General features: G+C 43.5%; 1 protein-coding gene across 6 annotated transcripts in view; it reads right to left on the reverse strand.

The window, feature by feature from the left end:
• Eml4 (EMAP like 4) overlaps positions 1-18,240 on the reverse strand; it is a 115,839-nt gene that overhangs the window by 3,312 nt on the left and 94,287 nt on the right. For all 6 annotated transcript variants that reach the window (NM_001433948.1, NM_001433947.1, NM_001433946.1 and 3 more), the window contains 6 exon segments: positions 2,692-2,790; positions 3,285-3,372; positions 11,003-11,100; positions 12,766-12,854; positions 17,433-17,500; positions 18,096-18,227. In NM_001433948.1, the coding sequence (NP_001420877.1) occupies positions 2,692-2,790; positions 3,285-3,372; positions 11,003-11,100; positions 12,766-12,854; positions 17,433-17,500; positions 18,096-18,227 (574 nt within the window).

Below are 18,240 nucleotides of genomic sequence, written 5' to 3' on the forward strand. Positions count from 1 at the left end.
AGAGACTCTGTCAGCAAAGGAAACTAAATGCTTCCTTTTCAGGGAGGTGGGTGCCTTAAAAAATGTTCTCACGGAAGTGCCTCAATACATTTAGCAGGTTCCTCTGAGGCAGGGCATCATGGTCTAAGTGGACAAGCTGCTTTTAGGCCAGGCTGAAAGTGGAAATTTATAGAGCTGAGGTACTGACTTCCTATGGCTGAATCCTACTCAGAACCTCTATTTTTGTGTGTATGAGTGTTTGCTTACATATGGATAAGCGTACCATACGTGTGCCTGTGATCACAGATGTCACAAGAGGGCATCTGATCCCCTGAACAGAAAAACCATTGTGAGCCACAGTGCTTTTAACCACTGACCCACCTTTCTTTCTTTTTTTTTTTTTTTTAAACATTTTATCTATTTATTATGTATGAGAGTACACCATTGCTGTCTTCAGACACACCAGAAGAGGGCATCAGATCCCATTACAGATGGTTGTGAGCCACCATGTGGTTGCTGGGATTTGAACTCAGAACCTCTGTAAGAGCAGTTGGTGCTCTTAATCACTGAGACATCTCTCCAGCCCCTGACCCACCTTTCTGGCACAGAGAACAAATTCATATTTTGGGGAAGGTGGTAAACGTGTGTGTGTGTGTGTGTGTGTGTGTGTGTGTGTGTGTGTGTCTCTCTCTCTCTCTCTCACACACACACACACACACACACACACACACACACACACACACACACACACACACACTCGTGAGTGTGCAGGTACATGCGAAGCCAGGGGAGGGTGCTGGGGGTCTTACTCTATTGCTCTGTGCCTTGTTCCATTAAGGCAGGGCCAGCCTTTGAGCTGAGGAGGTAGTTGTAGAAGAACTGGGTTTGTGCCCTATACTTGCATGGTATCCCACAACCATCTCTAACTCTAGCTTCAGAGAATTCAATCAATGCCTTCAGACACACACATTTACATACATGCAAGGAAAATATTATCCATAAAATAAATCTTAAAAGGTGGGAAGAAGGCAGAGTCTCTCATGAACTGGAGGGCTCATTGGTTTTGCTGGAATAGCTTCCCAGCAGTCCCCGGGGCCTGCCCGCCTGCCCCACAGAGCTGGGGTTACAGGCATATAGCTTTGTGTGTGCACTGGAAACTCACTCAGATCTTCATGCTTACACATTCTGTGCCATTCACACAAAGGGGTACCAGAGCCTGGCTACAGCCAGGTGATTTTTAAAAAAAAAAGAGTTATTTATTTTATGTATGAGTACACCATTGCTGTCTTCAGACACACCAGAAGCGGGCATCAGATCCCATTACAGATGGTTGTGAGCCACCATGTGGTTGCTGGGAATTGAACTCAGGACCTCTGGGAGAGCAGTCAGTGCTCATAACCGCTGAGCCATCTCTCCAGCTACCAGATGATTCTTAAATTTTATGCCACTGAGTACAGCCACAGTCGATGGACCACAGTTGTATGTATACATTTTTATGAACTATCCAGAAAAGGGGAACTGACAGAGAAAGCAGATGTGTACTGACTACTGGATTGGGGTAGAGCAGTGGTTCTCAACCTTCTTAATGCTGTGATTCTTGGGGTTGGGGATTTAGCTCAGTGGTAGAGCGCTTGCCTAGCAAGCGCAAGGCCCTGGGTTTGGTCCCCAGCTCCGAAAAAAAGAAAAAAAAAATGCTGTGATTCTTTACTACAGTTCTTCACTCTTCACGGGGTAGTGACTCCCCCCCACCATAAAATTATTTCATTGCTACTTCATAACAAATTCTGCTACTGCTACGAATCATAATGTAAATATCTGATATTATTTATAAGAGATCTATGGAAGGGTTGTGTCATGGCCCACAGGTTGAGAACCCTGGCATCCTGAGTCATGACGAATGGTGGGAGGCTCATTGTGGATGAGGGGAATGCTTTATGCACGGCAGGGTCACAGCACAAGTCTATGACTGTGAGTTCAGGAAAGACATTGGTTTGTATGCTTTAGGTAAACCGTTCAATACATCAATGAGATCTGAATAAAGATGCCGGTTTTTTAAGACATCTTTACTAATTTGAAAGCTTCAAACCCTGGAAGGGGTTTTACCCCTTTGTGTCAACTCCTTTCCATTGAGATCAAAAGTTTAGGGTCTGTAGAGAACAAATCTCATACTGGTTCAGTGTCTTAGGGTTTTACTGCTGTGAACATGTACCATGACCAAGACAACTCTTACAAGAACAACATTTCATTGGGACTGGCTTACAGGGTCAGAGTTCAGACTACTATCATCATGGGAGGAAGCATGGCAGTGTCCAGGCAGCCATGGTGCTAGAGGAGCTGAGAGTTCCACATCTTCATGTGAAGGCTGCTAGAAGACTAACTTCCTGGCAGCTAGGAAGAGGGTCTATAAGCCCACCCCCACAGTGACACACTTCCTCCAATAAGGCCACACCTCCTAATGGTCAAGCATATTCAAACCACCACAGTCAGTACATTTAATTTCTCCGAATCTGAAAATAAGGGCCTTACTTTACTATATAGTCTTGCCTGGCCTCAGACTCTCAGAGATGCACCTATGAATCTGCTTCTAAATGCTGAGGTTTAAGGAGTGTGTCATCAGGCCTGACTAATACTCTCTTTTATCAATTTACCCGGTAAACATGATGAATAAAAAGCTCACACACACACTCTTCACATTAGTTGCAATGTTCTTACCAAAGACTTGGAAGCCTAGCACACAGGTGTATGTTGTCCAATCGATGTCCTTACAATCTGATCGGTTCCTGATTAGTTTGCAGCCATTTTCAATGTCCCCTTTAGAAACAGGAAGTACAATAATAGTGCTATGTACAGTGTATTTGAAAGTGCATCTTGATTCAAACTAGTCACTTGTATTTATAATCCATACACTGAAAGACGTTTGAGATCCATTTGAAAAGAATAGGTTTAGCAGGGCCATACAGAATTACAAAGTGTTTCCCAAAGAAGTTTTAACCTTTTCTATGGAAGCATAAAGGCTCACCCATAACATTTTCCCTGCCCCCAGGAAAACCTGTCCCCCCTTGTGGAGCTGCATCGAGTTCACAGAGAGATCTCCCAGTGCAACATCTGCTCAGTTCTACACTATTACATTAATACATTGCTCTCTTGGAGAAGAGGCTTGCATGTGAGACTCATTTCTTAGCCCCGAGTAACCGATGATGTGAGTTAGTCACCAGCATGCACGCCTCAGAGTTTGCATTGCATGTAGCCTGTGTAGCAGTGCCTGACAAACACATCTGAGTCCATATATGACTGTTCATACTCACAGTACAGTATCTCGTAGTCACCCGAGTTAGACATTATATGCTTATTGTCTGGAGACCAGTCAAGGTGTGTGATGTAGCTAGAATGTCCCTAAAAAAGATTAATAAAGAAAGCATTTAGAGTTTTGCATGACAACTTCATACTTTAATAACACTGCTTAGTACTGATTCATGTGCTGGGAACCCTACAGGATGTATATCATAGCCCAAGGGACCAAAGGGCCCATAGCTTGTTCTTCAGCTCTTTTTACCTTGTCCTGTTGGAAGTTGAGGATGCAGTAGACACAGGTATATGAAGAGAACCAGTGTCAAGAAGAGTCTGGTAGGACTGTGGTGCTCAAAGGGCTGCACACAACAGGAATACTACTAAGCTCTTGGAACATGAGTGAAACCTGCTAGCATCTCCACCTACACACCAGAAACAAGTACGTACCACCTCTGCTGGGAATCCCAAGAAAGACTTAAGCTTCTATCTCAGACAATGTTGTACACTCCCAGATCTGCCATTAACTCACTCATCCTATGTCCCTATTTAGAGTGAAGCGGGTCTTGAAATGATGCCTGCCACAGGTTATGTACAGACGTTTCCCTGGGCTGTATGTGCTCCCTATGAATAGTCAGAATGAAACTCTCTTAGGAAAGTTCCTGTCTCCAAAGAATGTTCTGGATAGGGACAAGTGACCTAACCCTGCATTCCTGCAGAATAGCTGGACCCAAGTTAATCATCTGACTCTTCAAAACTTTCCTTAAGTAGGAAAACGTTAATATTTTGCTGCTTGGCTTTTTATTAATATTGGAAATTAAAACAACAAAAACTACTAAATACTTAACTGTTACCGTAACATGTAAGCATTTGATGAATCCCAGTAGACCAGGTAATTCATAGAGATCTTACGGTTTGTGAAAGCTGACAGACACAAGCTCACTTGTTCCATCTAGCCAGATTTTGTACTTTCAGAATTACAAGCTTCCCTCTTCAGTGTTTTAGCATAATAAATTCAGTATGTGTCAGGTACAGGTACACTATGTGTATCACACACATAGTGAATGATCCACAAGCTTCTTCATTACTCCACTCTCCTCCGAAGCCTGACTAAATGTGTTCTAAATGCCCTCCGGACCTACCGATTTCTTCAGAGCACTGCAAATACAGATGCCTATGTCCAAGTGAACTGAACAGTGGAAATTTGGGGATTATGAACCTTTCTGAATAATAGAGACTGCAGGTATGTTGGAAAAAAGGATATTCTCACATGCAGTTGAGAATGTTAGCAATGAGAGGTCAGTGTTTAGAGCCAGAATGTATTTGTGAGTGAGCATGAGGACATGCTAACACATCACTTATAGACAAGTCTAAGGTCTAGCTCTGCTGTGTGGGGAGGGATCAAGCAGACAGACAATGCACACCCCTCTAAGTTTATCCTGACACAGATGTTCTCTGCATGCTGTCTGCACCTCAGTGAAAGGCCTCTGATGTCCTACTTAGAAGAACATTCAGAGCCTGCCCCACCTGGGGATCCATTCCATATACAGCCACCAAACCCAGAAAATATTGGGGATGCCTAGAGGTGCATGCTGACAGGAGCCTGATGTAGCTGTCTCCTGAGAGGTTCTGCCAGCATCTGACAAATACAGAGGAGGATGCTCACAGCCAACCACTGAACTGAGAACGGGGTCCCCAATTGAGGAGTTAGAGAAAGGACTGAAGGAGCTGAAGACGTTTGCAACCCCATATGAAGAACAACAATATCAACCAACCAGACCCTCCCAGAGACTAATAAACCAGCATCCAAGAGTACACATGGAGTGATCCATGGCTCCAGCTGCATATGTAGCAGAGGATGGGTCTTGTTGGGTATCAATGGGAAGAGAGGCATTCTGTGAAGGCTTGATGTCCCAGTGTAGGGGAATGCCAGGGCAGGGAGGTGGGAGGGAGTGATTGAGTGGGTAGGGGAGTACCCTCATAGAAGCAGGGGAAGGAGGGATGGGATAGCATGTTTCTGGAGGGGAAACTGGAAAAGGGGATAAAATTTGAAATGTAAATTAAAAAATCCAATAAAAGGAAAACAAAAAAACAAAACAAAACATGAAAAGCACTGTTTCTACAGAACCTGTAACTCCTGTAACAGTGGGCACAGTGTACAGGCCAATTGATGCAAACTGCTCTCAAAGATTTATTTGGGGCAAGGGTTGACTCATGTTGGAAAACAGAATGATTGTCTCCCCCTCTCCCTCCTAGCACTGTCAACAATAAGCACAGAGATGGAGTGCAGTTATTGGGAAGGGAGAGTCCGTAATGTCTCGTACATCCAGGCGTGACCAGTGTCCTCTCCTGACTTATAGGCTCATGGATAAATAGGCTGAACTTCCTCACTCTAAGCCTCGAACCTGGATGCTGAAAAATTCAAAGTCCTTGGATTTTAGAGCATTTTATATTTTGGATTCAATGTTCAACTGGGTGATCCAGATATCCCCAAATATATGTATGCAGATATCCCCAAATCTAAACACCTTCTGAGACAAAGCACTTCGTGTAAGGTAGTCAACCTGTGCACAGGCAGAGTGGGAAACAGTGCCAGACTTCACCTCAAGGGACAAGCACAGAGTCGCTTTATCACCCTGACATTTTTAACAGGATTCAAAGCTAGCACTGCCACCACTGCCATTTGGTAACCAGATGGTACAACACCATGCTAACCACAAGTGCATATGAAGAACACAGCACCTGGAGAACAGCCATGAACATTCAAGTGGTGCATTGCATAGAATTCTGACTCCTAATTGAGTAGCCATCTCTAGCAAAGTCATCCTACAGAACTTTCTATAGTAATGAAAATGTTCTTTATCTCGGTGGTCCATGCTCACCTGCAGTTTCTATGTAGCCAACTTGTAGCTAGTATTCCCAGGACATGACCTGCATTTAACGTTATGAACAGAAAGTTTTGGCCAGTAAATGCCATACTGGATTAGCAAGGGCCAAGAACGGTCAATTCTTTTTTTAGTATTTGAAAAGTCCCTCTTAACATTTAATGCACTTAGAGTAAGATGTAGTTCTGTTTCTAGATCCTAGTTTGTCTATTCCCAAACAAGTACAATAATTCTGCAGCACATGGCAGTTTCAAACGAACATTAGACCTTCTCTCAAGCCCATAAATACGAACGTTTACAGCTAACTTGAATTTAGAGAAGAGTTTGCAAGGACCAGGCTCCGTCCGTCCTGCATGCTTCTGTCTAGACAAAGACCATGTCCACTTGGGCTCAGTCTGTCTTCCTGGGATTTCGCTTGGCTTCCTGGGCTTGTTCTGTTTACTCTCCACACAAGGTTTTGCTCCAGTACCAGGGACTAAAGACAGAGTCTCCCAAACTTTACTTTGTGAGATATGCTCACTAGTTACTTGGGCTGGGCTTCAACTAAGCCTCCTCCTGCTTCAGTCTCTAAAGTAGCTGGATGACAGTCAGGTGCTATCATGGCCATCCTCACAGACAGTGTTGCTGTCCCCTCCTACTCTGTTTAAGAAACAGTTCCCTCTCATTCCTTCAAAAGAAGCCAGGTGATGGAGGCACACACACTTAATCTCAGCACTTGGGAGGCAGAGGCAGGCAGATCTCTGAGTTCAAGGCCAGCCTGTCTACATGGTGAGTTCCAGGACAGACAGGAGTATACAGAGAAACTCTGTCTTGAAAAACCAAAAACCAGGCTGGAGAGATGGCTCAGTAGTTAAGAGCAGTGACTGCTCTTCCAGAGGTCCTGAGTTCGAATCCCAGGAACCACACGGTGGCTTAAAACCATCTGTAATGGGATCTGATGCCTTATTCTGGTGTGTCTGAAGACAGCTACAGTATACTCACATATATAAAGTATGTCTTTAAAAAACCCCAACCAACCAACCAACCAACCAACCAACCAACCAACCAACCAACCAACCAACCAACCCAAAAAGGATGCAGTTGTTCTGCTAGTCTAATCAAATCTAGCAAACTAAAGTAAACTGGCAGCATCCTATTCTGTAGCACTTGGTCAGGCATCTAGATAAAACATTCCCCCTGCCCCTAAATTACTACTCAGCTGTGGGGGACAGGAAGACTGACTTCATGTTTCTTCTCTTCCCCTTTCTGCTTAGAAGTATGAGGTAATGCTGGAGTTCCTTTGGCCACATAAAATGACGCTGGGCACTGAAGCAGCACACTTTGGATATGTGGCGGAAGGAGACTATTTTCATGTGAAAATAGTCTGGATCAAACCAGGGCCTGCTCTAGACTAGGCAAACACTGTGCCACTGAGCTCTTATTTCCAGTCTCTGATGACCTCTATTAGATGAGTCTATTCTGGATTTGGTCTAATGCTTGTATTGTGGTAACTGGGTTCCCAAAATTACACAAGAATCCTTGTCCATAGCATGGAGTGGTTTCTTCCTGAACCCCTTGCAGATAATCAGGAAAATGACTGGATGTAGGGGGCAGCATCTGCATTTGAAATCTGAGCTCTGGTTGTGTAACATTTTACGAAAGACCTCAGTTCTAGCAGTTCTGTGAAGTAGGAACTATTAAAATCCAATTCTATGAAGTAAGATTCAGAAGTTAATCAATTTGTGTGAAGTCACAAGTTAGTAGGTGGCACAGCCAGCCATGTTGAGTTTGTCCTTGCTAATAGCGGACAACAGATAAAAGCAGCAATAGATAGAGTCTGAGCAGGAGGTGGGGCTGGAAAGAGCAGGGACAGAGTGCAGTGTGCAGACAGCTAAGCTAGAGCTGTGCCTCTGTCACAGCCCTAACAGCACTACACACACAGGTCCTCAGAGTGTCTCATGCAATTCATCAACTGTCACTTCCAACATTTCCAAGGTCCTCTGACCATCAGCTGTTAGACGCCACTGCTTCTCTGCTGGGCAAGTTGCATGGAAATACAACACATGGTATAATAAACACACAGTGACGACTCTGAGGATTCTAAGCACCGCACAGTCTGTTCTTGATGACAAAGGAAGGAAACTAAGTTCTAGATCTGTCATGATACCAAGACAACTGCAAAAGGAGGACTGAGTTAATAAGCAAGTTCCCCACACTGCAGCCAACTAGAAAGCCAGATTCCCGTTTCATCTCTGTGAGGCGGTGCACACCCACAATCCCAGTATGCAGGAGGCTGAGGCCCTGCTTATTAGGCCTGTCAGAGTGCACAAGTTGGAGCATGGTTTAAAGTCAGGCAGGGATGGTTCAGTGGTTAGCAAGCTGCTTGCCATGCAGCCTGTGCTCCAGCACTGGGAGCCATGCACAGGTGTCCTCTAACCTCCAGTGCCCACGATGGCAAAGGCACTCTCACACACCAATGCTGCATATCATAATGAACAACCTACAACAGCCTACTAGGGTAAACTAAAAAACATCCTTATGGTGAAATATTCTTTTTATTTGTACGTGTGCATGCATATGTTCCATGTGTGTGCACATATGTGTGCACGAAGGCCAGATGACAACCTCACATTTCTTCGATAATCTGGAACTCATTAAATAGGCTTGGCTGGTTGGCAGTGAATTCCAGCGCTCTGCCAGTTCCTACTTCCCCGTGTAGGGGTTACATACAGTTCAGCACCACCACGCCAAGGCTTTTCTTTTTAAACAAAGGTTCTGGGCTCCACCTGGGGTCCTCAAGATTGTAAGGCAAGCACCTTTCCAGTTGAGCTGTCGTCAATGCCCTCAGTGGAAGAGCTTTTCTTTTTTTAATCTTTTCTTATATACTACAGACATTAAGTTGATAAATTAATTAAAAGATGTAAATAATGATTTGTAATTTGTTTTCAAAAGAAACAAAATATTTTTGTTAAGTTCTACAAGTAACTCAGATTGTTGTACTGAGTTGAAGTTTATAAATGGATTGGTTTTAGAGGATGGTACAAAACATACAGAGCAGCAATAAACAAATCCCTCTTCTCAAACACTAAAGAAGTTCAACATTCTTGTTTTCTTTTCTGATATAGTCTTACATTATGTAGACCTGCCTGGCCTCAAACTCATGACCAATGGTTCTGCCTCTGTCCCCAGAATACTAAGAGCACAGGTCTGTGCTGCCAGTTTTAGCCAAACTGAAAATTCTTCATGTGGATATCCAAAATGCTTGAAAATCTAAAACTTTATAATCTTGTGTGATAGATGGGTCAAAAGACAGCTGTACTAAACACACTGTATAAAACTACCTCTGCTATGAGTGTAAGAAACAAATGAACCAGTGTTTTTACTTCAATCTTGGCCTCAGGATCTCTTACAATAAATATATGGAGGCCCGAGGAGGACAGCTAGTGTCTGCCCTGTGCCTTGAGGCAGGCTCTGTCTATCATGTGAGCTGGGAGTGGGCTATAAGCCAGTGGGCCAGGTGATCCTCTAGTTACTCCACAGCGCTGGGCTACAGGCATGCATGTCCATACCCAGCTTGTCATGGGGGTGCTGCTAATTCAAACTCAGTCTCCATGCTTGCACAGTAAACACTCTTACTTACTGAGCCATGTCCTCAGCCCTGCATTAGCTTCTTTTAATCCTGTGAAGTACAAACTACTATTACCCTTCCTTCACTGCAGAGAGACTGAAGCAGAAGGTCAGAGCAATCTGTTCATGACCACACTCATGTACAAGTGAACAAGCTCAGGTCAGGAGTCTGATATAGTCTGTGTTCGTACCCATCAAGGCTCCATTACCCATGCTTCCTATCCCATGGGGATTGAATTTAGGGTCAGACAAGCTGGCAAGTCATCTACCACAAAGCCACACCGCACTTTCAGCTACGCTTCTTAGTGTGGTTTGCTTTGTTTTGTCTTTTTCTTTTTGGCTCTTGTCTGTTGAGTGCCCCAGCTGGCCTGGAGCTTACATTGATCCTTGCACCTCTGTCTGAGTGCTGGGCTACCGTGCCTGGCAATGTACATCTTGAGGACACAGGAACACGTCTTCCAGACAGTCTTGGTGCCTAGGTCATTTCTTGAGTTTGAGCAGAGTTCCTACCATACAGACTTTAATTTTCATCCTGTCAAGATGACCCATGACCTTCAGAAGATGGAAAAACATTTCTGCTGCTGTCCTAAATGCAGCCTGGTCTACATAGTAAGCCCAAGGACAGCCAGGGCTGCACAGAGACCTGTGTCAGCCAATAACTTGATGCTAGTTAGAGGGAGACAGATGCTGAACTCAAATGTGAGGAGAGATACCTTTCCAGAACATACAGGCAACTAGGTTCTACAGTTAGCTAACCACAGTTTTATTTTTTAAAAAGATTTATTTAATTATGTGTATGCCCAGAGAGGTCAGAAATATTGGGTTCTCTGAACCTGGAGTTATAGGTGGTGAAACCAGCTTAACGTCAGATTGGCAGCAACAGCCAGGAGCAGTACTCCTTACAACTGAGCCATTGTCCAGTCTCCCACTCCTCTTTACTGAGACAGCGTCTCAGGTAGCCTAGGTGGTCTCAAGTTTATTGTGTAGTTGGGGAGGACCTTGAATACTGACTCTTCTGCCCCTGTATGCCAAGACTTGGGCTCATCGCTATGTGCCGCCATACCTAGTTTATGATATACTGGGGACTGAGGCAAGCACAGGCACTCAGTTTTCACAGAACTAGAGTTTAAAGCAGCCAGCAAGAGAAAGCAACAGCTACATCAATGAGAAAATTTACTTCTCCTCATAACAAGCTAATCTCTCCATCACTGTGTAACTGACTTAGGTCATTCTACTTTGCTACTTACAGTGCACTTTCCATATCTGCTGTATTTTCTTCCATTTTCTGAGACTGCATAGAGGTAAATAAAGTTGTCATGAGATCCCACAGCCAGAAGAGTACCATCTAGAATTAAACAGGAAAAGGTGTCTGTATGTATTGCTACCTTATTGGTCCTATATTAAACGATATATCAAAAATGTTAAATCTCATCAATTTAACTATTATTTGGCATTTTATGAGCAAAGCTGATCACTTACCAGCTCCTAAAATCAAACAGTAACCAAGTCCGACATAGCACTAAAGGCTGGTTTTGGAGAAATTTCCCTCCATTTATTGGTGGAAGTGTACAACGCTTATGTAGTAAGCTAAGCAGGTGCGGCTCCACACTTGGGCAAGCACATCTGATCTCACCACTTACAGTAGGTTTCCTCCACAAGGAACACATCCAGTTCTACGGTGTCTCTGATTGTGCCTACAACTATGCTAAGCACATAACAACTGGTCAAAGTCTAGAGTCTTTTAAATGCTACATTTTGTAGGAGTTGTTATGCCAGAATTAACAACAAATTAAATCAAACAAAACAGAAAACATGGCTGTTTTAAAAAGACTCTTCTGGGGCAGGCAAGGTGGGTCAGAAGGGAACGGTACATACTGGCTGTCAAACCTGATGGCTAGCATTCCATCCCAGGGACCATGTGGTAGAAGGGTAGGACCACCTAACAAACGTCCTCTGACACAGTGCACATACAATACATGTTTAAAAAACACAAATTAAATTGACTCTAACTTTTGCTCCTTGGTGCACACACATTTTCCTCTCTTATTTAAGACAATATTCTGTGCTTCTCTCTTTTAAAATAATGAGGAGGCAGTCAAGTTTTCATTTGTCATATTAATTCGACAGCTATTAGAGCACACTTCAGAGTCGAAGTTGTAGCTCGGGGATGAAGTGTTTGCCTGCCAAGCGCAGAGGCCTGGTTTTAGCCGCAGCATTTCAGACAAACCAACCTACACCAAATGCTCAAATACAGCAAAGTCCAGGTGTGGTCCTGCATGTCTGTAATCCCAGTTCTTCCAAGGTAAGGAAGAATTATAAACTTCAGGCCAGTTTGGGAAAGACTATGCCTCAAAAAAGCCGAACTAATTCGAAAAGAATGGTATAAATGAAACCGTATACGTAATAACAAAAATAACTGGAATATTATGGAAATTGAACACTTTGAATAAGATATATAAATAATTACTCAGTGTTGAATGAAGTTATATAAAATTCTTACAATGAATTACTAAGTATTTTATTTAATAACTAACAATTATGATTGTGTAACTCAAACAATGCTAACTAGAGTAGGAAGGACTGTGAGTTTGGATCCGACTGTGTATTCTGGCTGTACCTTTTAAATGTTTGGGCAATGTTAAGGACCAACCTGAAGGAGACTGTGGTAGGCAAGTGTTCTACCACAGAATTGCGTTTTCCATTGCTTTATAAAGAAAAGGTTGCTAATTAGATGGAACATTCCGCTTGATATATAAAAATTCTCCTATATCTACTGTGATTTGATTGTTTTTTACTGTTTTTAACTGCAACTGCAGCTGTCATAGTTCATTCTAAATTTCCACTCACTCAAAGCAGCTTAATTTTTGCAGATCTTATACTTCCAGCAGTGAAATTCAACCTGACATTCAGGGGATACTCCACACTTGACAACTTTTGAACACAGAGGAGTCAATAAGCACACACGAGACTTCAGTGGGTGCTGTGCCTATGAAACAGGAAGTCTGCTCACCCACTGAGTAGCGCATCACCGAGAGCTGCTCATTCCCATCTGTGTGGATTGATACCAGATCTCTTGTTTCTGCATCCAGAACAAACCACCTGTTTAGAAGAGAAAAGAAAAACAAAACGAACCGTCTTCAGATATTTACATTTACAGGAAGCAGTAGGTGACTTTTTCTACATTTTTAATTTAAAAACTACTTCTTCTAATTAATGATAAATTTATAAAAAAAAAAATTCTGCTAGACAGACATGGGCCTGGTTGTTTTCACCTCTCTCTTTTTAAACTTTATTCTTTTTTTTTTTTTTTTTTTGGTTCTTTTTTTTCGGAGCTGGGGATCGAACCCAGGGCCTTGCGCTTCCTAGGCAAGCGTTCCACCACTGAGCTAAATCCCCAACCCCTAAACTTTATTCTTTTATGTGTGAGTGCACTGCTGCTGTCCTCAGACACCAGCAGAGGGCATGGACCCCACTGCAGACGGTGTGAGCCCCCGCGGGGCTGCAGGGATTCGGGACTCATGGAAGAGCAGCCAGTGCCAACTGCTGAGCCAGCTACCTAGTGCCAAGGGTGCAAATTTTAATACAACTATCAAAACTTTGTGGGGTTGGGGATTTAGCTCAGTGGTAGAGCGCTTACCTAGGAAGCGCAAGGCCCTGGGTTCGGTCCCCAGCTCCGGAAAAAAAAAAAAAAGAAAAAAGAAAAAAAAAACTTTGTTATATTCGTATATAATCCAAATTATTAATTAAATAATTGGCAAACCCCTAGAGTATTAAGACTGCTTCCAAGTCACTTTAATTTCCTAGGAGACCTGCATACGACTTTTTTTTGGGCTACATGCAACTTTTATCTCTGGGGAAGCAACCTCAGCAAACAATGAAGCCCTGACCGCTCTCAGGTGTGGAAATCCACACTGGCACACTGGTTATAGATAGCAGCTACTTAAGAATGAGAGATAAACTCTTATGTTTTTCTGTTTCTTTAAGTGCATAACGGATCAATTCTTCTATTTTTCGAATGGATTTGTCAGGTGCGACATGGCTGTGAATGCAACTGTGTGACAGTTTCAGCCACCTGAACGATGCATCTCTGGCTTCCCTGTAGAGATGGCGTCGGTCTTTCTTGTATGCGTGTCAGCTTCGCCCCTGTCTATACCACATTTGTCCTCAAATATATTTGGTAAAACTTTCCAAGTAAGGGACTGAGGGCAACACTAGAGAAGGAAATGGACCTGATGTCTATGGAACAAACTGCTCTGGCCCTGGCTATTCACGCAGCCTACCCAGGCGTATCAGGACAAGGGGCTCTGGATGTGGAGGCTGGCTGCCTTAATCATTCCCTGGGAAATTTTAGTCAACTTGTGATGATTAAGTTCTACCAGGAACTGGTTCATATATCTGAACCAGGAAATGATTTTTGAGAAACCTGAAGCTTTCCTAGTCAGAAGCATGGAAGACCCTAAGGAAAAGGAACATTGAGCCTGTATCACTAAGGACAGGGATGTCCATGGAAGATACAAGGGACAAGACAGAGGGAGAGACAGCTAGGCCTACTGCATTAGTGAGCAATGGTGAGGGCCCCCATGAGGGGAGATCTCTAGTAGTAGAAACTTGATCCAGGAATATTACTGGGGAAATTGGAAGATACATATATAGTAAAAGGATGGATAAAAGACTCTGGGGGCTGGGGATTTAGCTCAGTGGTAGTGCGCTTACCTAGGAAGCGCAAGGCCCTGGGTTCGGTCCCCAGCTCCGAAAAAAAGAACCAAAAAAAAAAAAAAAAAAAAAGACTCTGGATCCTGTAAGGGGGCCACTGGATTGGTGAACTGAACCTCCACGGGAAGATTGGAACATACTGATTTGACCCCCTGGCATTGCCTGCCGAAGGAGACTAGGGTACAAGTTCTAAGAGAAAGAATACAGGTTTGTGAAGGAGCCCTGGGACAGCTGCAAGAGGAAAGGAAAAGAGTTTGAAAAGTGTTGGAGAAACATATTTGGATGAGATTAATAAAGAGATTTTGCAAATTTAAGACAATACTAACATTACACTGATTTATTTAGCAACTTTCTAAGAAACTGGAGAGAGAGAAAGAGATAAAGAGAGGGAGTGGGGGAGGGAGAAGAAAAACCTCCCAGCACAGCTTCTGAATAGCAATGAGTCACATGTCAGTTTGCACCTGCACTGTTACCAGAGATTCTGATTTTGTGCTGATCCAATCTTCCCATTCTCAAGAACCCAAAATAACAACTGAGGCTAGTCCTCAGCAGTATTTTTACTTTTTTTGGTTCTTTTTTTCGGAGCTGGGGACCGAACCGAGGGCCTTGCGCTTCCTAGGCAAGCGCTCTACCACTGAGCTAAATCCCCAACCCCGTATTTTTACTTTTTATTTTAGTGTTTCTAGTTTGTCTGGGTGTGGAAGCTGTGTCTGATGCACTGTGTCACTGAGACAGGGTCTCTTTCTCCTCTGTCTCTCTGTCTGCCTGCCTGTCTCTGTCTCTGTCTCTGTCTCTCTCTGGACCCAGGAGAAGCAGGATTCTTGCTAGCCAGCCTGCTTCTACCCCGAGTGCTTTACAGGCCACCCTAGTCGCGGCCATACACATTGAGAACACTATCCTCTGGATCCCCTCTCCAGCCTGGCAAATGATTTTTAATAGGAAGCCAATGAGGTTGTTAAGTGTATGGTGCAGCCACACTAGGAGCTCCCTCCCTTGTCACTGAATGACAGTATTCTTTCAGAAGTTGCCACGGTAGCCAGGACCTCGGTTCTTACTCAAAGTTCTAGCCAAGGAAATTTCTCCAAACAAAACTTGTGTTTTGCATTGTATTACCACATCCTACTCTGGAGTGTATATAGCAGAACAAAGCTTCTATCTGGGAGTAATGTGCTAGTACTGTGAGGCTCTATGTGGCTTAAAGGATCCAATGGACTTTGGATGTTAATAGGCACCAGGGATGGGGACTCTTCTGTTACAGATTAAGCTGACTTGTGAGCCTAATACCAAGTAACAAAGATATACCATCCTTTATGATGACCACTTTTGTGTGTGGAGGTAGTAAGGGTGAGGGTGACCACATCTCATGTAGCCCAGGATAGCTTTGAACTTGCTGTTCTAGAACCAAGGCTGACCTTGAAGTCCTGATCCTGCTATCTTCACCCCACAAATGCTAGGATCACAGCCACGTGCCATCATGCCTGCTGTATGACTTTAAGTTTCTTTAGTGACCACACACACACTTTAGATCTAGAGTTAACCTTAAGTCCCTCAATAAATGCATCTCTTTTCCTTTAAAAAAATATACATTGATGATAGTATCTTTTGGGCAAACCATTTATAGGTTTTGCTTTTTAAAATGAACCTCTAGATACAAAAACAGGACTGTTGGAGCTAGACGGTTACACGGTGAAGAATATGTTACTTTTCTAGAAGACCCAAGTTTGGTTCTCAGTACCAATTCTGGGTATATAGGCCAGGCCCAAAAGCTACAGAGAGAAGGAAGACACCAGAGAGAGAAGCAGAAGACTCAACCTCAGGCTGACTGTCGGTCAGATTCCTCCGAGCAAAGCATTCTGTATGCTTCCTTAGTGCCACACTAATGCACAGTGGACACTGTGGTAATCATCACTGTCCTCACTGCTCAGCAACATGATGTGGAATCCATCCACAGGCACAGACACGTCGCAGGACAGTTCTCCAAGCACTCTTCTGGCCATGGCTTACAGCATTTACTATTTCCTAGCCCTAAATGTGACTCAGAAGTGAAGTGAGTAATCTGAATGGCTACAGTAGTAGCTTTTCAATTCACACTGTAAAGTTAGGTGTTTACAGACCAAAGGAAAAATAAAACAAGTGGACTATGATTCTGAGTCTGGGGAATGGAGGCAGGCATGGAGCCCAGCATAGTTCTATGTAACCCAGCGTACTGGACAACGCCATGTCTGCCAACAGGAGACTGAGTCTATGAGGGTGAGCATGGGCTGCCTGCCAGCACAGCACTGCTGTGGGGACTGTGGTCTTTCTCTTACTTACATGTTTTCTAGTCACAACTCAAGAGGTAGTAACTGCCTTACCTTTACATACATCACTAAGACTGAGGGACCTCCTAGCTACACAGATGTTAAAAAGTAGTTTCAGTGATTTTCGACCACATCATTTTCACTTTTTTTTATATTTATTTAATGTGTGTATGTGTGTGTGTGTGGGTACATGTGTCTTGGCTGCATGCAGAGGTCTTGAGAACAACTTTTAGGAGCTGGTTCTTCTGATTCCAATGACTGAACTATCAGGGTTGGCAAGCATCTTACTTGCTGAGCATTCTCCTAGCTCAACCATCAGAGCAATCAAAAACAAGAAAACTGGGTTGGGGATTTAGCTCAGTGGTAGAGCGCTTGCCTAGGAAGCGCAAGGCCCTGGGTTCGGTCCCCAGCTCTGAAAAAAAGAAAAGGAAAAAAAAAGCAAAACAAGAAAACCAAACAGGGCTCTGTGTGAGTATCTATTTGACACCTTTATTCCAACAGTATGTCTTCATGATTTCTGAACCCCTTGAGCCTTATGCTTCATTTAGAGCTCAAGAAAGGGTGATGGGCCAAGTACACACTAGTGTGCTACAGATGATACGACTTTCCCAACAATGCAAACATTCTACCATTTCAGATGCCAGGGCTCACTTACAGACCCTACCTGCCTGAGTGTGTTCCGATGGCCACCACTGTACCGCTTGGATGAAAGTCTGCACAGTGTCCTGGTTCCTAGAAGAGAAAAGGACAGCCATTGGGGCATACAATAAAGGCTCCTAGGTTAAGGGAAATGTTAGAGAAAAAAAAATCTTTCAAAATAACTTGTAATGTAAACCAATGAGAAATGCTATGTGGACAGAACTGGCAGAAGAACTGACTGGTGAGGGGAAACAAGTAATCGGCTTGTGGCCAGAAGTGGAACGATACAGGAAACACCAAACACAGTACAAAATTCACAGAGAATGCCTACATTTCTTTTGGGGTAGAAAAGGTAGTATCCATATACAACAATGAAAAAATACAAAGTTACCCACAAGGAAGATAGTAGAGTCTGTTACAGCATTTACTGAATCCAACTGTAACATCATAGAGGTCCAAATATTTCATGATTAAGATTCTACACATATACAAAATCTTTATATAAGTTTACCACTGAAACTGAGAGGAAAGTATCTGACTATCTTGCTTCTTAATGTGGATTTAAATCGGAATGGAGCCCAGACATTTCCCTCTCACTCTCAGCCCTTTCACCAAAGCACAAGCATACGTTAGACCAATGCTTCCTCAAGTGCCAGTGGGAATCCATGTGGGGAAGCTCTGCACTCACGTCCACAAGCCTGGTCCACTCCAGCCTGTGCTCCACTGAGTTCCACATGCACACCTGCCTGTCCTGAGCACACGTCAAAAGCAAATCTTTGAAAGGATGTGTTGCAAGGCCCCAGAGTTCATCTGTATGACCCTGGAAATGGAAA

Source organism: Rattus norvegicus, chromosome 6, assembly GCF_021556685.1.
Source record: "Rattus norvegicus strain SHRSP/BbbUtx chromosome 6, alternate assembly SHRSP_T2T, whole genome shotgun sequence".
Lineage (NCBI taxonomy): Eukaryota > Metazoa > Chordata > Mammalia > Rodentia > Muridae > Rattus > Rattus norvegicus.